The sequence below is a fragment of the Vombatus ursinus genome, unplaced genomic scaffold, assembly GCF_900497805.2.
Source record: "Vombatus ursinus unplaced genomic scaffold, bare-nosed wombat genome assembly UNPS02014778.1, whole genome shotgun sequence".
Classification (NCBI taxonomy): Eukaryota; Metazoa; Chordata; class Mammalia; order Diprotodontia; family Vombatidae; genus Vombatus; species Vombatus ursinus.
In genome coordinates this window covers 59363446-59388859 of record NW_020954556.1, presented here as the reverse complement: position 1 = coordinate 59388859, position 25414 = coordinate 59363446, and the positions used below count along the sequence as shown (strand labels likewise).

At 41.4% G+C, this 25414-nt stretch overlaps 1 protein-coding gene across 3 annotated transcripts in view; it reads right to left on the bottom strand.

Moving 5' to 3' along the window:
* CDYL2 (chromodomain Y like 2) overlaps positions 1–23162 on the bottom strand; it is a 220652-nt gene extending 197490 nt beyond the window's left edge. For 2 of the 3 annotated variants that reach the window (XM_027865326.1, XM_027865327.1), the window contains exon 1: positions 23026–23162. In XM_027865326.1, coding sequence (XP_027721127.1) covers positions 23026–23049 — 24 coding nt within the window. In that variant the 5' untranslated portion in view covers positions 23050–23162. Of the gene's footprint in view, positions 1–22544; positions 22572–23025 lie in introns of those variants that run through there. The other variant, XM_027865328.1, reaches the window with a different exon arrangement.
* Positions 23163–25414: the final 2252 nt, after the last annotated feature.

Sequence of the window (25414 nt, the reverse complement as noted above, 5' to 3'; positions counted from 1 at the left end):
ATACAGACTGAAGCATGATATTTTCACTTTCTTTCTTTCTTTCTTTCTTTTTCTTTTATTCAAGTCTTCTTATACAAAATGACTAATATGGAAATGTTTTACATGACTGCATATGTATAATCTGATTGTTTACTGTCTCAGGGAGAGGGTAGATGAGGGAGGGATACAATTTGGAGCTCAAAACTTTAGAAAAAAACAAACTAATGTTAAAAAATTGTTTTAACATGTAATTGGGGGGGTTATATATATATATATATATATACATATGTGTGTGTATATATATATATGTATATAAAAGAACAAGGGAGGAAGGGACCCATTGCTCAGAAAAGATTGCTAATGTTATCCTTTGTGCTCAAAGAGGACCAAAATGATATCACAATGTCGAGGTCAAAGCACAGCATGTCCAACTGTGGATAATCAAACCAATATGAGCTCAGAAGACTCTACCACAGGTCGGGCACAAATAGTCCATGTAAACATTTGGGATGGAAATTTGCACATCTCACTTTTCTTTTGAGCTACTGTTTGGAAAAGATATTAACATGAAAAAGAGAAGGCAGAACTTCTCTCCATCTTGACTTTGCTTCCATCTTCACCACGCAAGAGAATGACTTCCATACTGGGAATGGCCAAACCAACAACAACAATATAAGATGTGTAATATAAATATATTATATATGTGTGTGTGTGTGTGTATACATACATACATACACACACATATACATATATATACACATATATACATATACATATATATATATACATACATACATATATATGTACACAGGATCTACCTAAGGTGCTAGAGAACTTCCTCCTGGCTTTTCTAAAATTTCATAGCTGCCAGTGTGGATAATCCCGCCATCCCTCCGCTATCTCATTCTGATATGACAAACTCACTTATTTTTTCCTTCTCTGCCATGTCTCTCTTGGAGAAATTTAACCGATGCACAACACTAGCCAAAAAGAGGAGCCCAAAAGAGTCCAGCAACCACCTCAGCCAACAAATGCTTGCCAAACAAAGAAACAGGGATAAATGTAAAGAGTTGAATTTGGGTGAAAAAAATCAACCTCATACCTATAGGATGGCTGATGTGAAAAGCAATTGGGGTATTAGACTGCAAATTTGTTATGAGACAACAGTGTCAGATGGTAACAAAAAAAAAAAAAACCCTGTAATCTTAGATGCTACATTTCAAGAGTCAATATCCAGAAAAAGGAAGTCTGCTTTGGTCAGACCTCATCTGAACTGATTAATTCAAGGTACCACATTTTTTAAATCACTGCAAGGAAACTGAAGAACATGACACATGAGGATTGGCTAAAATGTTTGGGGATGTTTGAACTGAAAATCAAACAAGAAGTGTTTATTAAGAATCTAATATATGCCAAATACTGTATTAGAAGCTGAGGATGAAAAAAAATTAAATAGTACCTTCAGCTGCCTTCATGTAGCTTACATTTTATTATGAACACACCATGTATGTACATAAGTAAATAAAGTATATTCAAAGTAATTCAAGGAGCATTAGCAGCTGAGGTGGGGGAAACTGGGGAAAGGGCATCAGAAAAGGCATAAGAGGTGACTGTTGAGCTATTTGTAAAACACTTAGCACAGTGCCCGGCACATAATAGGCACCAGATTTTCCCTTCCCTTTCCCTCTCTTCACTGGAAGTCTTAAAGCAGAGGTTGTAAGAACACTTATCAGGAAAATAATACAATAATAATTATACCATTTAAATGTCACTTTAAAGTTTAGAAAGGGCTATACATAATATTATCTTATTTGATTTTTCACAACAACTCTGGAAGGTAGGTGCTATTATTATCCCCATTTAACAGATAAGGAAACTGAGGCTGGGAGAGATTAAGTGACTTGCCCAGACTCACATGTATACGAAGCGTCTGAGGCTGTATCTGAATTCAGATCATCCCGACTCTAAGTCCAGCACTCTAACCACCATGCCAGGTAAGAGGCTGGACTAGCAAGGTCACTCCTAGCTCTACAATGCTATTATTCCGTGATGGAGCACCCTTGTGGATAATCCGATAACATCTGGATTTAGAAGGGTGTACTGTTTGCTGGATTTTCAGTTCAACAACTGTACTAAAGAATGCCTGCTAATCAGTTTTTCTGTGCTATCACTTTATCCACCTCGCTATTTTGAATCAGTATTTTGAATTAAGTATCTATATCTATGTAGGAACAGATAGATCTATCTATATACACAGATCTATAGATATAGATATCTAGGTATGGAGATAGAGATAACTCTATATTTTGATAGATCTATAGATATCTAGAGATAGATCTATCACTAGATAGATAGACAGACAGATAGATGGACAGACAGATGGATGGATGGACAGACAGACAGACAGACAGACAAATATTGATGTAGATTTAGATATAGCTACATGGCACACATTCCAGAGTTGTGAACAATATAAAGCTGGAAGAGACTCCTACAAAGATAGATGGTTAGAATCAAGACTCAAAAGGCTTTTGAAAAGCTGACAAAAAAGCTGATGAATCTCACAAAATGAAACACAAGAGACATAAATGTCCAATCCTGAATTTAGGCTAAAAAAAATAAATTGTTGCACAAGTATAGGATGGGGAGATTGAGCTTAACAGTAATTCACATGGGAAAAACAATCTAGAGATTTAGGTGGATTCTGCATCTAACAGGAATCTTAACCTTTTGTTATCTATGAACTCTTTTGGCAATCTGGTGATGTGTATGGATCCCTTATCAGAATAACTTATTTTTAGAAAATAATTGAAAGAAATGTTAAATTTCAATTAGAAGTTAATGAAAATAAAGATCTTGGCTTGGCTTAGGTCAAGAAGCCCTGCTCCAGAACTACTGATGTTATATGAGTAGGTATCATTTCCATTACCTCATGGTCAACTTTTACTTCTTTAATGACATCTTTTACACCACTTTGGGGGCCTAATTCGTTGCTGTAAATAGGGGTAATGGGTGAATGTTAAAGAGAAGCAGCTTTAGGGTTAAGGAACATAAGGAACATTTTCTCTAATAGTTAGTGATGCCTAAAGGTTGAATGGGTAATGGGCTCTGTGTCACACAAGGCCTTTAGGCAGAAGCCGGATGACCATCTGCGAAGCTGTATAAGAGATCCTTGCCCCAGAAGTAGCATTGAAATGGATGATCTTTAAAGGTCTTTCCACCTCTAAGATTCTATGATAATATTAGTGTATCTGCAGAAAATATAAGGCATCTAGGCAGCACAGAATTAAAAAACCACCACATCTCAAAGACCTGGAAGGAATCTGAAAAGCAGCGTAGTCCAAGCTATACTTGCAAAGACTCTTCACTAAAAAATGCAATAAAGGATCATCATCTAGTTTCTTCTTCCAGAAAATAAAGGGGATAGATAACCTCTAAGGGCCTCCAGCTCTGCATCTATGATCTAACGACCTAATGAGGCACCCTATTCGACTTTGGGATAGCTATTAGTGTTAAAGGATTTTCTTTCTGCCTCTTTGATTTTACCCGCTGTTTCTCATTCTACCATCTGGAGACAAGTTTAATTTTTCTTCCACAAAAATGTCTTCCAGATAATTTGAGACATCTAACATGTTTTCCCTAAGTATTTTTTCCCTAGACATTCCCAATTATTTCAGCTAGTTCTCATACTGCATGAACTTGAGATCTTTCAACATCCTGGTTACCTTCCTCTGGACACTCTCCAGTTTATCATCTAAAATGTCACAATTGGATCATCACCTCCCTACCCTTAAACACTATGCCTCACTTAGAGCAAAACCTTCAGGTCTTTTTAGAATCATGAGGTTGATTTTTTTTAACCTATGTTAGACTTCGCATTTATTTTTATTAAATTTCATCTTCTTAGATTCAGCCCAACTTTCTAGCCTTATCAAAAACCTTTTTGGATCCTGACTCTGTCATCACAAGGAAGGATATTAGGCATCCTTCCTTGATTTATGGCACATGCAAATGTGATAAGCATGCCAGATCCCCAGGGCACTCCATTAGAAGCACAGAACTTTTAACTGCTGCACTTGGGTTCTGGACATATAACCGGTTCCAATCCCACCTAACTGCACTATAGCCTAGACTTTTCCCTGTCCACGAGTACAGCATGAGAATTTACAAATTATTGTAAATTTTATTTGGTAAATTTCCCTGAAACCACCTGTGTAGTGACTGTCAAAATAGGAAATGGGGATCATCAGGATGATTATTCTTGATGAAGCCATCTCTGGAACTGCCATTACCACTTCTAGATGTTCACTAATCTTTCCTTTCATAATGAACTCTAAAATTTTTCAGTAATAGAAGTCAAGCTCACTAACTTTTAGTTTATAGGGTTTACCCCCTTCCCTTTTGGAAAATTAAGACATTTGTCCTTTCCCTACATATATTAAGCATTTGCTACTATGTGCTGCACATTGTACTGGGGACACTAAGAAGGAAAAAAAGAAGGAAAAAAAACCAGTCCCTGCCCTCCATGGACTTACATTCCCATCCTACCCTGACTCACCTCTTCTAGTGCTCATAGTTTTTCTTTTTTTTTTTTGTTTCTTTTTTAAAAATTATTTATTTTTAGTTTTCAACATTCACTTTCATAAGTTTTTGAGTTTTAAATTTTCTCCTCCTCCCTCTCCACCCTCTTCCCCAAGACGGCGTGCAATCTTGATATATGCTCTACATATACATTCTTAGTAAACATATTTTTACATTAGTCATGCTGTTAAGAAGAATTAGAACAAATGGGAGAAACCACGAGAAAGAAACAAAAAGAAGGGAGAGGGAGGGAGAGAGAGAAAGAAAGAGAAGAGGGGGAGAGAGAGAGAGAGCAAATAGTATGCTTCGATCTGCATTCAGACTCCATAGTTCTTTCTCTGTATGTGCATAGCATTTTCCATCAAGAGTCTTTTGGAGTTGTCTTAGATTCTTACACTGCTGTCTATCAAACTTAGTCATCTCACAACGTGGCTGTTACTGTGTACAATGTTCTCCTGGTTCTGCTCACTTCACTCACCTTCAGTTCATGTAAGTCTTTCCAGGTTTTTCTGAAGTCTACTACTCATAATTTCTTATAGCACAATAGTATTCCATTACATTCATATACCACAACTTCTTCAACCACTCCCCAATTGATGGGCATCCCCTCAATTTCCAATTCTTGGCCACCACAAAAAGAGCTGCTATAAATATTTTTGTACATGTGAGTCCTTTTCCCGTTTTATGATCTCTTTGGGATATAGGTCTAGAAGTGGTATTACTGGGTCAAAGGGTATGCACATTTTTATAACCCTTTGGGCATAGTTCCAAATTGCTCTCCAGAATGGTTGGATCAGTTCACAACTCCACCAACGATGCATTAGTGTTACAATTTTTCCACATCTTCTCCAGCATTTATAATTTTCCTGTTTTGTCATGTTAGTCAATCTGATAGGTGTGATGTGGCACCTCAGAGTTGCTTTGATTTCCATTTCTCTAATCAATAGTGATTTAGAGCATTTTTTCATATGAATATAGATAGCTTTAATTTCTTCATCTGAACACTGTCTATTCATATCCTTATCAGTTATGGAATGACTTGTATTCTCATAAATTTGATTCAGTTCTCTATATATTTTAGAAATGAGGCCTTTATTGGAGACATTGGTTGTAAAAATTCTTTGCCAATTTTCTGCTTCCTTCCTAATCTTGGTTGTATTGCTTTGTTTGTGCAAAAACTTTTCAATTTAATGTAATCAAAATTACCCATTTTGCATTTCATAATGTTCTCTATTTCTTGTTTGGTCATAAACTCTTTCATTCTCCATAAATCTGACAGGTAAACTATTCCTTCCTCTCCCAGTGTGCTTACAGTATCAGCCTTTATATCTAAAACGTGTACCCATTTTGACTTTATTTTGGTATACAGTGTAAGATGTTGGTTCGTGCCCAGTTTCCTCCACACTACTTTCCAATTTTCCCCGCAGTTTTTGTCAAATAGTGAGTTCTTATCCCAGAAGCTGGAGTCTTTGGGTTTATCAAATAGTAGATTACTATAGTCACTGACTACTGTGCCTTGTGTACCTAACCTATTCCACCAATCCACCACTCTAGTTCTTAGCCAGTATCAAGTAGTTTTGATGACTGCTAATTTATAATACAATTTAAGATCTGGTATGGCTAAGCCACCTTCCCTAGCACTTCTTTTCATTAATTACCTTTATATTTTGGACCTTTTGTTCTTCCAGATGAATTTTGTTACTATTTTTTCTAGCTCTATAAAGTAATTTTTGGGTTGTTTGATTGATATGGCACTGAATAAGTAAATTAATTTAGGTAGAATTGTCATTTTTATTACATTAGTTTGGTCTACCCATGGTATTCATAGTTTTTCAAAGATGACTGATAATGGGTCATCAATCACATCTACCAGTTCTCCTAGTACTCAGTTTGTTGGAGCCTGAAGTTTTTGACTTATCAAGCATAGGTATGTGCTTTCTTACACCCCCCTGCTTCTCTTGGGTTTTGTGTCCCTAAAAATTTTTTCTTCTGTCACATTCCAAAGATCATTCTCCTTGTCAATGGAAAAACAACATAAAATATGAGTCAAGCAGCTCTTCCTTCTCTCTGTCAATCATCATAATCAACCAGTCAATCAACAAATATTGATTAAGTGCCTTCTGTGTGTCAAGCACTGGAGATACAAGTACAATGAATGAAACACTCCTACTCAGCGATGATCTTTCCCTTCCACCTTGAGCAATGGTCCTAACCCCTCTCTGAGTTTTCTCCTTACCCTGTTTGATGTCCTAAGCTTCTGATACTAGTTTCAGCTCATTGTAACCTTTAGCATGCTTGATTGTTTCCCCCCAAGCCATGCCACACTTTTATATTAATCCTCCATTTACCTCTCCTTTGCTTCAACTTTCTGCACTTGTCTCTTTTAAATTAAGTTTTCTTTGAGTTCCCTGTGTATCCACATCAGTCTCTTTGGGTAAGTGGCCATTTTCTCCCCATCAGAGTTGTTTCTCTGGGTGCCTACAGCTGAATGCAACCTGTTAAATACCTTAATTTACCTGCAAGAAGCCCAATACTCTCTTTCAGGTAAGAAAACCATGAGAAGAGAAGGTTAATGCATCCTCAGGGCTTTAAAATCCTCACCTAGACTGTAATAAAACTACCATACATCTACAAATGAACATAACTGTTTGTAACTCTTTAAATCTTATTCTAAATATAGTATTCTTTTCTAAATACAATATTATTTTTGGTATTGGTAGATTATACTTTATTAATTTAATAAAATGTTTTTCAAAGGAAAGTCCAATGTGGAGTCATTGGCCTTGCTGCTCCTCACCCAATATTCCATCTCTCTACTCGATACCACTGTTACAGCTATTCCCCCACTCCTGGAATATACTCCCCATTTGCCTCCCACCTCGTAGAAGGCCTTATTTCCTTCAGTTCAGCCACCGCTTTCAACATGAAACTTTTCTTGCTCTGTCCTCAAACTACTTTGTATTTTTTTATATATAGTCAACACTTGATTATACATGTACATGTTGTCTCCCCTAACAGAATGTAAGCTTCTTGAAATTAAGAGATCGTTTCATTTTTGCCTTTGTTGCCACAGAATCTACCACAGAACTGGCACATTTTGTTCAATAGTTTCAGTCATGTCTGATTCTTTGTTACTGCATTTGGGGTTTTCTTAGCAAAGATACAGAAGTGGTTTGTTATTTCCTTCTCCAGCTCGTTTTACAGATGAGGAAACTGAGGCAAACAAGGTGAAGTGACTTACTCGGGGTCACACAGGTAAGTGTCTGAGGCCGCATTTGAATTCAGGTTTCTTCCTAACTCCACGCCTGGTGCTCTATACACTGTGCCACCTAGCTGCTCTAGAGCTGGAATCACTATAAATGCTAATTGATTGATTGATCGACAATGCTGTAATCTAATATCCCATTAACCATACCTGTTGGCCATGTGTGACCCACAGCATCTTAACCTGGACCTAACTTCCACTCAGTGTCACTGTATACATGGCAATGGCATAAACAGCAGCTGGCTGTGCAAGGCCAACACTATCATGCAAAGAAAAAAAAAACATAAATCATTTTTCTTTCCTCTCTGGGGTTGTTTCTTCATCTACAAACTGATGGGGCTAACCAGATGCTCTCTAAGGTCCTTTCCTATGACCTACATTGACATGTGCTGATTAATCAAATAAGACAAATTAAAAATACCACATCAAAGTCCTCTTAATAGGCATTGAGGAGATCTTTCAAAATAGAAAGAATTGGTCCTTCAATAGCATAAAAGCATACACAGTCATAGCCACTGCCCTCACACACACAAATACACAGACACACACACACACACACACACACACACACACACACACGGGTAGAAACTCCTGAGAAAACGCTAAGGTTTCAGGCAAATTACCATAATCACTACCTTCAGGACCAAAGGTGAGAAAACTGAGAGAGGCTAATATCTACGAATGCCAACCCATCCAGTCAGCTGTTCCATATTTCAGTCGTCTCTCTGACTGAATTTTTAACCAGGTTAACCAGATGTCTTGGTATTAGTGACATACAGTTGTAGGCAACACTAGAATTTCTCTCTGCTTTTCAACTAGAGCAAAATCTTTTCTCTCAGACTGATTCCTGCCAACAACAGTGAGCAGCTACATTCTGCAACTCAATGTGGTGTTGGGTCATAGCTCATAGAAATGAATTGGAGAAAAATAACAGAAATGAAAGAGCATCCAATTCCTCCATCCATCACTCATTAACTGCACAGAAGGGTAGGCTCGTGGTCATCAACAGATCTGAATTACGACAGCTACCAAGCAAGTGTAAGTATCTAGAAGAGTCTGTCAAGATCCTCCAAGTCTTCCATGATGGCCTTCTCCATCTTATCTTGGCCCTTAGCAGTGTCTTTGATGGCCTCTCTCTCATCATCGGCAAAGCCAATCCCAATTGAATAAAATAGTCAAGATCATTGCCTCTCCTTTACCAGACCATGCTTAGGAAGACGACGAGGCAACTAGAAGCTGATGTCAGAATCTACTCTCTGCCATCTGAGGAAACTCTCAACTCAAGGTTACAGGCATCAACAAGTCCTGGAAACAGTCATCTATGATCTAGCCTGATGCCTGGGGCTTATGATTAAGCTCACCAAGCAGATTCAAAAGCACATAGAAACATTCACAGACCGTTTCTCAGTGTCAGCAAATAGTATGGAAAAAGGCAAGGCATCTAAGGAAGACAAAAGGGACAGCAGCCCACACCCAAGAAACCCTACATTGCCAAATTGTTCCAGCATCATCTTCATAATCTTTATCATCATCATTACCATCATCATCACCATCAGTATCATCGGTTCACATCTATCAAGCACTTTACAGTTTATAAGGCACTCCAAATTTATTACCTCATTCAATCCTCACAAGGATTTTTGGAGGTGGATAGCGCATATAATACATCCATTTTATAGAAGGGAAAACTGAGGTTCAGAGAGATAAAATGATTAACCAACACAATTAGTATAATGATCCATCAGTTAATAAGCATTTATTAAATGCCTACTAGGGATGAGGCTCAGAGCTAAGTGCTGGGGTCATAAAGAAAGGCAAAAGACAGTCCTTTTTCTTATGGAGCCCACGGTTTAATGGGAGAGATGGTGCACAAACAATTATGTACAAACAAGATACAGGCAGGATAAATTGGAGATATCCAACAGAGGGACAGCATTAACCAGGATTGACTGGCACAGGCAAGACACGAACAAAATTATTGCAATGCCAAAGCCAACCCTTATCCCACTATATCACCTTGCATTTACTATTGAGTGCTAAATACTGTCCCGAAATTGTTGAAGATGGTACTGACTCAGAAGAAAGTAGAAAATCACATCAGGAAGTCAGTATGACCTTTGGAAGACTCAAAGATGGAGTCTTCCAAGAAGCTTCATATCTCCTCAGTCTACACAACCATTAAAGGTGAAGAACCCTTCTTTCTATAGGGATGAGACACCAGGATAAGCAAAAAAAATCTGGATATTTTGCCTCAGATTCTTGCTAGAGGGGTCCTGGATTAGTATGCTACATTAAATAAGACAGAAACACAATCAATATGGAGCTAGAACACAATTAATCTACAATCACTCAGATGATGCTGCAACATGCCCAAAACAGAACTTGTTACCTTTTGCCCACAACCCATCCCTCTTCCAAACTTCCCTGTTTCATCAAGGGCACCACCGTCCATCTAGACCTGCAAATTCACATCCTCAGCATTACTCCGATTCCCTACTCTTGCTCACCCCACATCTCTAATCAATCACCAAATCTTGCTATCTCTACCTCCACACCATCTCTTCCATTATCCCCTTCTCTTCACTCATATAGTCACCACCTTTCTTCTTCTTTCTCTTTGTTTCGTACTTAAACTATCCCAATAGGCTCCATGCCTCCAGTCTGACCTCATTCTAGTCCAACCTTCACAAAATTACTAAAGTGATTTTCCTGAAGTCCAGGTTTGACTATATCAATGCCCCTCTTAAACGTCATTGGCTTGTTCTTGCTTGTAGGATCAAATATAAATTTCTCAGTGTTTTTTAAAGCCTTTCACAACCTGATCCTAACCAGTCTTCCCAGACTTATCATGTATTACTGCTGCCTGCTTTCAAACATTTTGTAATCTAACGAAAATGACACTCTTGCTGAGCTCTTGCTCTCCATCTTCCACCTCTGGGCCATGCCTAGAATGAATTTCCTTCTCACTTCTGCCTTGTTTCTTTTAAAATTCATCTCAAGCACCATCTTCTATATGAAGCTTTTCCTGATCCTCCCCAGATGCTAGTCCCCCCCCCCAAATAGTCTGTATTTATTTTGGCCATATTCTGTATTTGCTCATATAGGTATATATCCCCTTAAAGAATATAAACTCCTTGCAGGCAGAGATGCTTTCATTTCTGTCTTTGTATCCCCAGAGCAAGCACATAGTAGGGAGTTAAATACTTACTGGTTTATTGATTTATTGAGCTCATTTTGTGACGAGAACTTCTAAGCAGCTGCTGCACAGTAGGGTCCAATGAAACATGTTCTGACTTCTTGCCTTGCCACATGCTTTCACATGCCTTTCCACCTAGTTTATTTGGCTTCCTGTGGATTGGCCTAGATCATTGTTGCCATTTCCACTTCTCCAAATCTTCCAATTCTTTCTTAGCAATCCTTGACAGGGTGACAGCATGACAGGAAATCTCTTTTTTTCTTCCTCTCTACCTCCTGGCTTTCTTGGTTTCATTCAAGCCTCAGCTAAAATCCTACCTTCTGCAAGAAGCCCTTCCTGATTCCCCTTAAATCTAGTGCCTTCTTGAGTTTAACTCCAATTTTCTTTTGTTCTTTGTATATGTACCTCTGCCTGCCTCTCTGTTTCTGTTTCTCAATCTCTCCTTTTTCCCTTTCTGTGTTTCTGTCTCTTCTGCTCTCACATATAATTAAATACATACATGGATATACATATATATGTATTTCATTTATACACAGTTCTTTGCACATTGTCTGCCCTTGATGTATTATGAGCTCCTTGAGGATTTTTTGTCTACCTTGTTTTTGTCTTTCTTTGTATACCCTGTTCCATAGTGAGTGCTTAATAAATGCTTCTTGACTTGACTTGATTTCAGCTTCAAAAGTTCAAAATGGAACAGAAATGCCCTGCTAAGAATCCAAGGCAGTGGCTGTGCCAAGACAAGCCATCCCGGAGATCAGAACACAGAGATGGGAGAAAAGTAGACATGCTTTAAGCAAAGTCAAGGAGGAAAGGAGAATACAGCCCGTGGAACACCTACAGCTGCAAATCACTGGACAGATTTCTTTACATCCTGTTGAATGACATGACTGGCTACATGTGGGGCCACATTTTCAAAGAAGGGCTGATAGGCTGTGGCATGTCCTGCTGAGGATGATCAGGAAGACAGAGTGGGTATAGGAGACTATGTCATGGGAGGATAAGTTGAAGAAACTGGGTGTTTAGCCAAGAAAAGAGAATACTAAAAAGAAACATGACTCTTGTCCTCAAGGACCCAAAGACCACCAGGTGATTCCAAATGTAGAAATAGGAGCAACAAGTAGACATTTCAGAGAGGCAGATATAGGTTTTATGTAAGAAAAACACCCTAATAAGTGCCACCCCAAATGTGGATGGTACACATGGAGAAGTGCTGAGCTCTACAACACTGAAGGGTTGGGAGTGGGGGATCTTCAAGCAGAAGCTGGATGTCCACTGGTCAGGAAAGTGGTAGAAAGGATTCTTGCTCAGGAAGCATTGGCCTAGATGACCTCTGAAGAGAATCTGATGAAATTAACTACTTTTATCAGTAGACTAAGATTGGTAGTGGTGTCACTGCTGTTGTTCAGTCCTGACTCTTCATGACCTTATTTGGGGTTTTCATGGCAAAGTTTCTGGAGTAGTTGGTCATTTCCTTCTTCAAGTCATTTTGCAGATGAGGCAACTGAGGCAAACAGGGTTAAGCTCAGAGGCACAAATCTAGTAAGTTTGAGGCCAGATTTGAACTCGGGAGAATGAGTCTTCTTGACTCCAAGCCCAACACTCTATGAACTGCACCACCCAGCTGCCCAGACTAAGATTACAGAGGTCATTTTAATAGCTACTTTTATGCTTTTAAAAGCATAAGATAACTAGAACATAAAGGAAAGAAGCCAAAGGGCAGCAATGCCCAAAGTCACAACCAAGAACCCCCTCCCATGGACTGGAAGCTCCTTGAGGGAAGGGACTCTCATTTCAGTTTATATTACCCCAGTATCTGGGGCAGTGCCCAGCACACAGCAACCAATAAATGCTTCTTGAATAAAATGGAACTGAACTGAATGGACAGAATTGGATGATTCAGACAAAAGCTGAACTACATAACTTGCAAATCCCTTCTACATCCAAGAGTTTAGGGTTCTAGAAGGCTGATCCAGATGGGTTTGAATTATATATTAACTTAGCAACTTGGAACCCTCTTCCTAGTAAAAGTTATAATCAATAGTCTGACATCTTCAATGCTGCTCAGTCTACTCTAAAGAGTGAAGCCGGTCTAGAGTGATTCCAACTCTCCACATTACCAGACTATCAACTCCCAAGGCCCAGGAATTCTGACTTGCCTAAACTTTTCTGCACACAGTAGGTGAGTAAGAAATGTTTGTGAGATTGAGTTCTGATGTGGAATTTGAATTTATACCATCTGGCCGCAAAATCTAGAATACTACTCCTGTCCTACATTTTATGTGAATATCATTTTACATAAATTGCCTTGAATTTTTCAAAGAAAAATAGTACACTGGAACAGGTCTAAAGCAATGGAAGGGAACTTAATAGATATTCAGATACTTTGCCTACAGGGCAGGTAAAGTATTATTATTCCAACTTTACAGATTAAGCAACTCAAGCAAAAACAACTTAAATGGCTTGTCCTTAACCTCTAAGTGAAAAAGAGAGAACTGGAGCCCAAATCTCTGTGCTTCCCAGGGCCAGTGGTCTTTCCTACTATGTCATACTTCCTCTCAGAATGATGTTAATTATTATAATAGTTTAATGAACACAGTGGTGAAGTAGATTTGACATTCTAAGGCTTGGATATCATTCTTGGCTCTGCTATTTGCTGCACCTATGAGTCTGGGAAAATTACTTAAATCCCTCTAGACCTCATTTTCTTCCTTTGTAAAATGAGGCAGGACTAAAATACCTCTAAGGTACCTTCTAACTCTAAATCTATGGCCCCTTAAATGATCTCTAAGGAGCCTTCCATTTCTAAAACCTATGATCCATAGGTCCCATAGGAAAGTGAAAAACAAAACATATACATATGGCAAAGCTTCAACTAAAGTTCTTATCCTATCAATACTTCACTATGGTATGGTGGTAACCCTGGGTTCTCAAAAAATATTGACAGTGGAAGTGAAGCTCTAAACAGATCCCACTGAGTTGGAAAGACTTCAGGTGCAAACATTGCTATGGTTCATGTGTCTTTGGACACATGGATACATGTGTCTCCATATTCCCTGAAGATATTTTAGACAGGCTCATCATGAGAAAACTGGACACCAGAGGATGAATTTTCTTGGCCATAGCAGCTCATAAAAATGGCTAAGAAAATTTAGACAGTTGAAGATCTATAGCAGCAAAAGGCATCCTGGAATATTCACACTAGAGAAGTTGCAGTTGTTTCTGAAGTTCTGTTCATTCAATTGTCATACATATTCTAGATTTTTCTCCACCTCCAGATTAACATTTCTAAAGGCTCTAAATGGCTTAGGTTCAAGGGTCATCAAAAAACGACCTGATAGGATGTTTCTGGACATCTTTATGGAGAAGGGCTTGGGATGACCATAGAGACACACTTTTACTAAGTGACTGGTCCCAGAGCAGCATCGTTGAGTCCCAACCTTTCTACAAGAGGACATGGAAGGAGTGACCTTTATGGGAACAGCGCTAGCTGGCTCACTATGAGGGCTAATCCAACCAGCTTCTAACACTCTTTCAGGGGTCTTTGTAGAGGCTCACAAAGCTCAGGGTATATTGAGAGGTTTCATATTCTTTTTCTTTGAAATTTGGAAACTGTGGACTATTAACACTTTAATGCCTCTCCACAAAATAACGTAATTCAGAGTTGAAAGGCATCCAACCAGAGAAAAAAATCTCTATTATGCCATTTCTAATAAGTGGTCATCCAACTTCTGCTTGAAGACTTCCAGTGAAGGAGGCCCTCACTACTCAAAGCAGCCCCATTCCGTATCCAGATTTATCTACTCTCTCTAATGCTTAAGTCATTCTCAGACCATCCTAAAATGCTCCCTTGTCATAATTTAAGTAAGCATTTTAACTATTTCAAGGAATCACTCAGCCCACTGAAGAGGTGATACATAGGCAGCAGCAGAGTAGTAACTTGGCTGGAAGAGAATTCATTTGGCCTATGGGTCAACTGCACAGCTAAATCACCCCCTCAAAGTATGGGAGACAAGCTAAATATAGCCTTCAACTACAAATAAAAATACATTTCTTTTTCTCCACATTGGTTGCTCTAAAGTCTAGGGGAAAGAATTGAAAGGTGTTATCAAAAGTTCATCATCATAGTGAACCAGCTTTTGCTGCAAACTACTCTTTGTCCACCAACTGAATTCTGTACACATTTATGAAGTATCTGTTGTGTTTTAGGCACTCTTATCTATTGGAATGGACATCAAAACTACTTTCTGCAGTAGTTTTTGTTCATACACTAAGGATATCATTGATATAGAAGGGGTTTAGAGGAAGTCTTTCCTGAAGGGAAGACTTTAGAATTATGTTGGAAGGATTCTACAGTCACTTACAAACTCTATGCAATACCCCATGCTAAGTGCTAAGTGTTGGGGATATAAATATGAAAACAGAAATTAAACAATGCCTGCCCTCAAAGAACTTACAGTTTTACTAAGAGGATAGGATATAAGACTATAAAACAAATACAATATTAACATATTATAAGTTTAGTTTGAACTAGACCTGTGGTTTCATTAGTACAGGGAGCTTCCAGTGAGGGAATGCCCTCTTCCAACACAGATCAACAACTTGTGGTCTTGGAGAAAGGATAACTAAATGACTTGGTCACAGTCACACCCTGTGTGTCAGAAGACTGGAATCTAGGTCTTCCTGATTCTGACATTGGTGCCTCTATCCACTAAGGCATGCTATTCCTGAGTATATTATCACAAAATTATCACCTCATCATGATGCCTCTCATCCACAAGAAATATAATATTAGAAAACTGCTTCCTTTTGTAGAGGTCCAACAACACTTCCTTTAATGACACTTGGTAGAATTTTGCCAGGAATCTTCAACAGATCTCACTTTACTGTGGTTATACCATTGGTTTTCAATGATCTAGAAAAGTCTGCCACCTTAAACATAATGGGAGAGGTCTAATGGGGGAGGGACAAAGAAGAAATCCAGACAAAGTATTGGGGGCACAGCAGTTAGAGTGTCTGATAGGGGGCTTAGCGTGAGAAAGACTGGAGCTCAAATTCTGCCTCAGACACATTTAAGTTTTGTGATCCCGAGCAAGTCACTTAGCCTCAGTTTCCTCATCTGTAAAAAGGGTCGGTCAAAGATCAATAACTTTAACATTCTATGACCTATTTAACAATTCCAAGTAAACTTATGTTTAGACACACCTAGAAATATTCTGCCAACAACTTTGGACATAAATTTAAACATAAATTTAGATATAGATTTTTTCTAGAACTTCCACTCCATAGCATATAGCATTCCCTCTGAATCCATTTACCACCAAAAACCTGTTTGCCTTAGTTTCCTCATCTGTAAAATGAGCTGGAGAAGGAAATGGCAAACCATTACTCCAATAACTTTGCCAAGAAAACCCCAAAAGGGGTCACAAAGAGTCAGACACGATGGAAAGGACTGAACAACAAGTGATTAATGGTCAAGATTGCCTAAACATCAGATCTTCATCATGATGGAACACAGAGAATTCTAGCTCTCTGATGACTCAGTTCCAAGTAACGCTAATTGCAGAGTATACCTCCTTAAGTCCAAAGTCACCTGACTAATTCACCAACATAAAGAAGGCAAGAAACCACTAGCCTCTCCTTCAGTATCAAAAGTGCAAGACAGAGTTTGCTACAATCATGTGAGGGACACCAGTGGAGCTCTTCTTAATCCACTCTAAATGCAATTTCTTGAGAAGCCATTTTATGTTCACCTGAGTAGGACATTAAATTAATTGATTGCTATCATTTAGAATGATCCCCATTTTATTTTGCTTGCCTTTCAAGGTCAATCAACGTACTACAGCTCTAAAGATTTATCTCTAAATCAGTAGAACCTTACAAAAAACAAACAAACAAACAAGTTACTCAATTTTACACTTGGAAATTTATATGCCAACAAACAGCTCACCTACCTTAATCATTCTTGATAATAAGTTTGGTCAACATATTAGTTTCTCCTTGTACAACCCATAATGTAGACAAAGGTAATAAAAGTGTTGAAGCAGGTCATGCAATTCAGACATTTTTATAATGACAAAGTAAATACTAAGAGCTACAAGAGACCTATGACAAGCATTACACATCTAGTACAATTGCCTTGGACCACAGAAGTGATTATTACTGGATCCTGTTCATTTTCTGAACTTCAGGATGAACTTTGAGGTACTTAACTAGTCCCAAGGCACTCTTAATAGTTCTATACAGTAACGATTATTACAAATGATAAGGAGGAGATAAGGCTAGACAGCTGTTTATCTTTAAAAGATCTGAGGGTTTTAGTGGACTTCAAGCTCTGTACGGCCAAGAGCACGACCTAGCCACTAAAAAAAGTTAATGCTGTCTTAGATCATATTAAGAGAGCTGTAACTTCTACGAACAAAGAAGTGATAGTCTCAATGTATTCTATTTTGATCATACCACATCTAGAAAATTGTGTTCTTGGCACTACAATTTAGAGAGGACATTAATATGCTGCAGAGCATCTAAAGAATAGCTACTAAGAAGGTAAAGGGGCCATGAGAGGATCAGAAGGCACAGGTGCTGTATACAATGGAGAAGAGAAGACCTGTTTTATCTGACCCCAAAGAGCAGAACCAAGACAAATGGATGGAATAATCAAAGAGACAAATTTGGACTGGATGTCTGGAACAGGCTATTCCTAATAATAAGCGATACACATAAGTGGAGTGGGCTGCTTTGAGTAGTCCTTCATTGGAAGTCTTCAAGCAGAAGTTGGATGACCACTTATTAGAAATGGCATAATAGAGATTTTTTTCTCTGGTTGGATGCCTTTCAACTCCGAATTACGTTATTTTGTGGAGAGGCGTTAAAGTGTTAATAGTCCACATAGTTTCCAAATTTCAAAGAGAAAGAATATGAAACCTCTCAATATACCCTCCTAATGTCTTCAGATTACATTTATTTCTTATGTCAAGGTCAGTAGGTCTTGAGGAGGTTTGTGTCCTGAGAGGGAGGGGGAGTAATCGAGGAACAAGGCATACATTCCATATTCTAGTAGATGGTAAGGTCCTTGAGGGCAGAGACTGTTTTTGTGACATTTTTGTGACCCTGGTGCCTGAGCTAAAGACCTACTCCAATGTCTGGTGTGGAGATGACTCTTGAAGACTGTAGAGTTAATGCACACACACACACATGTATATATGTATATATATATATATATATATATATATATATATATATATATATGTATGTGTGTGTGTGTGTACACACATATATATGTATGTATATGTGTGTGCACCTGTACATATATATATATGCATGTGATTATATATGTACATATATGTGTGGATAGATATGAATATAGATATAGACACAGTCATGACAGATATGGACATGGACACAGACACACACACAGACACAGACATAGACATAGACATAGACATTTTGGCCATAGCAACTCTTGAAGACCAACTCTTACATCATAGGGGGTTGGTGATCAGTTTTAATAGAGGGATTTCCCCACAGTGATGAAACTGCAGGTTTTATTGTAGTATCAGGATACTAATTTAGTAGTCCCAGCACTGATAGTAGGGACTATTACATAGTAAGCATTTAATAAATGTTTGTCTGAATTGATAAAAGACGAAAAGTTTTCCTCTTCTAAAATGCCATTGAATTGATGCACATCTTCACTACCTATTATGAAATTTAGAATGTGAAGGGACCTTAGAGATAATTTAATCTAAAATCTTCCTTTTTTAGATGAAGAAATTTAAGATTAAGTGGCTTGAAGAGCTAAGCCATGAACCCAGAACCCAACTCCAAATTCTGCGTTCTTTCCACTATACAATGCTACCTCTCTTCCAAAAGTTCATGGAATCTGAATTGGAGGAGACTTCAGAGGCCAGCTGGTTCAACCTATACCTAAACAAGAATACTCTGCAGCCCCTCAGGTGTTGGTTGAAGACCTCCAATGAAGGAGAGTCCATTATCTCCCAAGACAATCAGTCCATTCCCCTTTTCAATAATTCTCTTTAGGAAGATCTTTCTTGATACCAAGGCCTCTCTACAACTTTGTCCCACTATTCCTGGTTCTGCCATCTGAAGCCAAGCAAAAGTTGAACCCCTCTTCCACATGCTGTTGCTCAGTCTTTTCAGTTGTATCCCACTCTCTGTGACCTCATTTGGGGTTCCCTTGCCAAAGATACTGGAGTGGTTTGCCATTTCCTTCTCCAGCTCATTTTATAGATGAGGAAACTGGGGCAAACAGGGTCACTTAGCTGGTAAGTGTTTGAGGTCAGATTTGAACTCAGAAAGATGAGTCTTCCCAAATCCAGGACCAGTATTATCCATTGCGCTACCCAGAAAGCCTTTAAAAAGTTATCCATCATGTTCCCCTTCAATATCATCTTCTCCACATTGAACATCTCCAGTTCATAGAATCAAAATGTGGTAGCTAAAGGGACTTTAGAGGCTACTGAATCCATTCCATTTGCTCCTTAAGGGCAGGGACTGAGTTTTGCTTCTCTTGAATCTCTAGCACTCGGTACACTGCCTGACACATAGTAGGCACTTGAGAAAAGTTGATTAAATTGAATTGAATTGAAGATTTTTAAAAATGAGGTCCAAAGAAATCAAATGACTTGCCCCAGCTCTTAAACAACTAGTAATTGTCTCAACTGGGATTCAAATGCAGGTCTTCTTGACTCCGAGTTCAGCACTCGGTCCGCCAAACTGTGTAGACTCTTCCCCCAGTCTTCATATGGCAGAGTGTATACACCCTTTCCCATCCTGGTAGCTCTCTTCTCAATGCTCTACATCTTATTCATGTCCTTCCTAAGATAAGGTACTCAGAAATGAACACAATACTCCACATACAGTCTGGTCAGAACAGAGTACAATGGAACTATCACTTCCTTATTCCTAGAAGATTTACCTCTTTCTTTGCTCTGTTGACTTACATTGAGTTTACAATCCACTAAAGCCCCAGATCTTATTCATATGAACCACAATAAAACCACATAGATCACAGATTAAGATTGAGAGTTGGAAGGCCCTTCAGAAATCATCAAGTCCAACCCTCTCATTTTGCAGATGAGAAAATTGAGAGCAAGGGATATTTAAATGACTCTTCCAAGGCCACATAAGTAGTAAATACTAGAACCAAGATGCCAAATTGAGTCCTACCTGGATTCCAAATTCTGTATTCTTTCCCTATGCCATGCTGTCTCCTTCATGATCCATCCTGAACTCGAAAGTTGATTTTTTTTAACCCACATATAAGATTTTCTATTTATTACTATTAGTATGGAGTCAACTCAAGCTCCTTGTCAAGAGTTTTAGATCTTGTCCCCATAGCTTAAGTTGTTAGCCATTCCTTTCAGGTTTGGGTCATCTGCAAATCTGATAAACATGCCTTCTGTGCCTTTATCTAGTCACTGATAAAAGTATTCAGAAACATAGACTACTGAGACACTCTATTAGGGACCTACTAACAAACTTGCATTGAATCATTAATGATCCTTCTGTGGGTCCAGCTTTAGACCAGTTCTGAATTCATTTATTTGTATGACTGTCTAACCCACCTCTCACCATCTTTTTCTAACAGAAGCAGCATGATTGACTTTGTCAACTTCTTTGCCGAAATCCAGGTAAAACATTTTTACAACATTCTTTTAAACTATCCAATCTAATAATCTTGCCTATTCTTGAAGCCACTTTGTGATCCCTGATTCCTGGTCTAGTAATGATCTCTTCAGTATAGTCCCAAATTCTGCCAGGAATCCCCATCAGATCTCTCTTTGCTTTAGTTGGCTCTTGGGTCAACAATAATTGCTATGATCTATCACTTCAAAACAAAATACTACGGAGAGAAGACAACCAATTGCTTTGTTACAATGTCCAGATTGCTCCATCTCTTGCTGTTCTCGCCCTCCCCTCACCTCTTCAACACCTGAGAGGAAAAGGAAGGGCAACTTTGCTGTTCCTTCTGGAAAAGTCAGCTAAGCATCCACCTCACCTTCTCCCACTGTCATGGAAACCACAACTGGTCCACTCAAGCCTACCAGATGTCTAGGAGGCCTTCCTACAAAGGAAGCTAACTAGCTCAATCCTTCATGTTGGCAATTCTCTTTTCAATATCAACCAACCAAAGCATCTTCTGGAAAAGCTTCAACTTTCTGAATAAGCCCAAGTCAATACGCAGGATGTAGGATGGCTTGTAGCATAAAGACCTGAAGTTTATAAAGGCATCTATGGGAGTTCCTTCCCAATTAGATAGAAGTGACTAGCCAGAGCCCTCCCCATGATGCAGACAAAGTTTGGGACTGCTCAGAGATGGAAGATCAAGGAAATCATCTTCATCTTTGCTGACAATGAGGGCTTCTCATGTCCTCAAGAATATTTCACTAATTATCAACAGAACATGGGATTGAAAATCCCAACTAAAGTCCTCCCTAGTCCTAACCAGCAACCTCCTGCCTGAGAGGTAATCTGTTGTAGTAAATAGAAGGCCAGATCAGTAAGCCCTGGATTCAAATCCTGTTTTGACACATCCTGGTGACGGTAACCCTGGGCAAATCACTTACACTTTTAGTACTCCAGGCAAATCTCTAAGCTTATAAATTGCAGAAAAGATGTATTGATAGGGGTCCCCTCAACTGGGATTCGCTATGCTAATGAAATCATAGGTCTAGTCCCTGTCTCTAAATATTCCCCTTTGCCAGGTCCTGGTGCCCCACCAAAGGAGGAAGCAAAGGGGAAGGGCAGTATTTGGGTGGGCGGATGGGAGGCAATGGAGAAAACTCTCGGTTCTTTGTTTTCACATTACCATAATCCTAAATAGGTGTAAGAAAGACCCAGCTCTCTACTGGCTGCTGGGTTCTCTTCAGAGTCCCACAAAACGCCAAGACCAATGTCTCCACCTGGATTCAGAACTTCTTTAGATGTCTGAAAACTTTCCCAAGCTAACCATCACCTGTTTCTCTACCCGTAGCCAAGGGGGGAGGCCCCAAGGGCAACAGTCACACCTGAGGTTCTCTAAGAAGCCGGTCTTCCACTGGTGACTTTCCAGGTTCTCTTCCCTCCACCGAAGGCCCCCGCCCATCCCCCCTCCTCTTGCTCATCATTGGGTGTGGCATCCAAAAACACACCTTCGAGTCCCTTGGAGACTCCAGGCCTTACAGGGGCAGCAGGTGTGAGGAGGTAGAAGATCCAAGATCGCCCAGACTTTGACCACATCCCATACAGTGCCAGGGAGGTCCTCCTAAGTCCCTCTCCGCCCCCTCCTACCCCAGACTGGACCGGCAATCCGTCCAGGATGAATATACCGCCTCTGCCAAACCTGTCCAGATCAGGAACTGGACCTCGGCCCCCCGCTGCGGGCACTCCCTCTCCTCCCGGCCACCAGCTTCCCTCCAAAGGCGAGGGAAGGAATTCATTCGCTTCACGCCCACGTCGCCCTCCACCCCCCAGCCACCGCGCAGCCCTAATCTGCAAATCCAGCACGTCCAGCTCCGACTTTACCTGGACTTTCTCCACTCTGCCGCCGCGGCTCCTCGCGGTAGTAACACCTCCCACAGTACCGCTAACTCTCCCCCTCGTCCTCCCTCCCGCCCGCCCGCCTTTCCTCCCTCCCTCCTTTCCTCCCTCCCTCCTCCTCCTCCTCCTCCTTCCCCTTGCAAGGCCTTGGGCTGGCGCAAAGTAGCTTGAGTTCGAGAGTGGGGAAAAGAAAGAGGGAGCAAGAGAAGAACAGAGAGGGAGAGAAGCAGGGAGGAGGAGGAAGAGGAGGAGGAGCAGGAGGAAAAGGAGAAGGAGGGGGAGGAGGAGGAGGGAAGAGATCGCTACATCCCTCGCGCCCCCTTCCCTGCTCCCCGCCTTCCCTTCCCCTTCTCCAGCCCTCTGCCGGGAGAACTCCGGAGGGTCCCCGCGCGCCGCCCCCCCCGCCCGCGGCCGGCCGTGCCCGCGGCTCCCGGCTCCCGGCTGGCGGGGCTGAGCCCTAGCGTACCTCGTAAAGGTCCCCCGAAGCCATGCTGGGCTGCGGAACTTGGCTCGCTCTCGGTGCGTGTGCCTGGGGCTCCCCGCGCCCTGCGCCCCGCTCTCGTTGGCTCCCTCTCTCTCCCTCCTCGCTGTGCTCCCGAAGTGCGAGTGTGTGTGCGTGCGCGCGCGAGGGTGCGAGTGTGCGAGGAGTGCGAGTGTGTGTGCGCGTGTGAGTGTGTGCGTGTGCGTGTGTGTGTGTGCGTGTGTGTGTGTGTTGAGTAAACTGTGTTTTTGCAGAATGACAGGCTCCGGGGCTGCCTATGCGCAGAATCAGAGCGAGAGGCGGCGAGGCTGGCGTAACAGCAGAGGCGGCAGCGACGGCGGCGGCGGCGGCGGCAACGGCAACGGCAGCAGCAGCACCCCCCCCCCGCCCCCCGCCGACCCCCACCCCCAGCGGCTCAGCCCAGCCAGCGAGCGGGAGAGCGCAGCCCACCTCGCCGAGCTCAGCCTTGCCCTGCCCCGAGCTGCCCGGCCGCCCTGCTGGCAGCGGCGGCAGCGGCAGTAGCGAGCTCCCCCCGCCCTCGCCCACCCCCCACCCTGCCCGCAGCGACTCTGAGACACGCGCCCCCACGGGGAAGGGGAGGAAGGAAAGGAGGGGAGCGCCCAGCCCCGCCCTGCCCCTGGCCTCCTCCCCCTCCCCCTCCCCCACGCGGTCCACCCCCACCTCCAGGGACTGGCCGTGGCAGGCTGGCCCTCTCAGGGCTCTGGGAGGGGAGGCAGGACGCCGTGGGGAAAAGAGCTCGGGAGCCTTGGGTCGCAGTCTCGCTGGTCCGCCCCCGGGTAGCCCTGTGACCTTGGGAAAGTCACTTTCGTTCTCTGCTCCCCAAAAATGAGGCTCAGGGGTGACCTTTACGGCCCCCCTCTCCGCCCCAGTAGCTTAGGTTCCGAGGGCCTTTTCAGCAACAGCATTCCCATGGCTCGAGGTCCCTCGGAGCTCTGGCCGTCCACGTTCTAAGACGCCGCGTCCACTTCCCTAGCCTGTGTTTCCAAAGATCACGGCCTGGCTCTGACGTTGCGTTCTAAGGGCATTCCATAGCCTACAGGGACCTTCTGGTTCTAAGGCTCCTTCCGACTCTGATACCTCCCGTCCCAAGTTCTAAGGTCCTCTCCTTCTAGGACTACTGCAGCATGGGGTGGACCCGAGGAGGGATGAAGGAAACACATCCATGGCTGGGTAGGGGGCGTCGGGGTTTGGCCAGAGAAGCCTTTAACCCTTGGCTGCCTTAGAGCCCCCAGTAGGAGGAAGGGGAGAGTTGGGGAACAGAGGAGGACTCAAGGACCCTCCATAACATTCCCGGAAGATACCCTACAAACAAATGCCCAAAGAACTTCTCAAGACCCTGAAGGAACCACGCCATTTAGAGAGCTTGGTTCTTAGTTATCTGTCAGAGGCAAGGAGATCAGTGTGGTGAAAACAGCGCTGGACTTTGGCGGGAGAGACAGGTTAAAGTTCTTGCCTTGTCACTATTAGCAGTGTGGCCTTCTGCAAATCACTTCCTGTGGTTGAGCTTCAGTTTCCTGATCTGTAACATAAGAGGGCTTCAAAGATGAATGATGACCTCCCAAGCTCTTTCTGATTTCAACATTCTATGGAGCAATTTGGAAACAAGGTGTAGGGTACCAGCCTCAGGAGGACCTGAGCCCAGAATCCAGGTTAAACACACTGCCCTGCGGTGAGATAATCCCCCAGGAAAGGTGCCCTGAGCTTGAAGTCTACTTGAGGAAGGCTTCTCCCACTGGACAAGAAAAGAGAAGGGCTCCATTTTTCATCACCACCACCTTTAAATTCAACAGATGTTTACTCAGCATTCCCTTGTGCCAAGTTATGAGCCTGGCACTAAAGGGAGATAAAGGAAGGAAAAAAAATACTGCTCCTTCCCTCAGAGAGCAAACAATCTAGCAGGGAAGAAAGGCTAACAAACAAGTTAAATTAAAATTGAGAACAGTAATATAAGAGCCATCACAGAACAGCATTTCACCTTCTACAAGAAGGCTTTCCTGATCCCCTTTCATTCCTATGCTTTCTCTCTGTTCTCTCCAACTTATCCTGTAAATATCTTGTCCATACTTAGTTGTTTTCATGTTGTCTCCTCCATTAAATAGAGAGCATGGACTGTCTTTTGGCTTTTGTTACATCTTCATTACAGCACTTGGCTCCTTGTAGGCACGTAGTGACTGACTGACTCAGGAAAGTTGTAGGAATATAGAAGAAACATCTTTGGATTTAGAGTTGGAGGGTCTTTGAAGCCTGAATCCTATACTTGGGGTCTTGGTCAAGTTTTCTGACCTATGGGGGCTTCAGTTTCCCCTTTAGCAAAATGAAATAGTTAGACTACATGACCTTCAAGACCACAGCT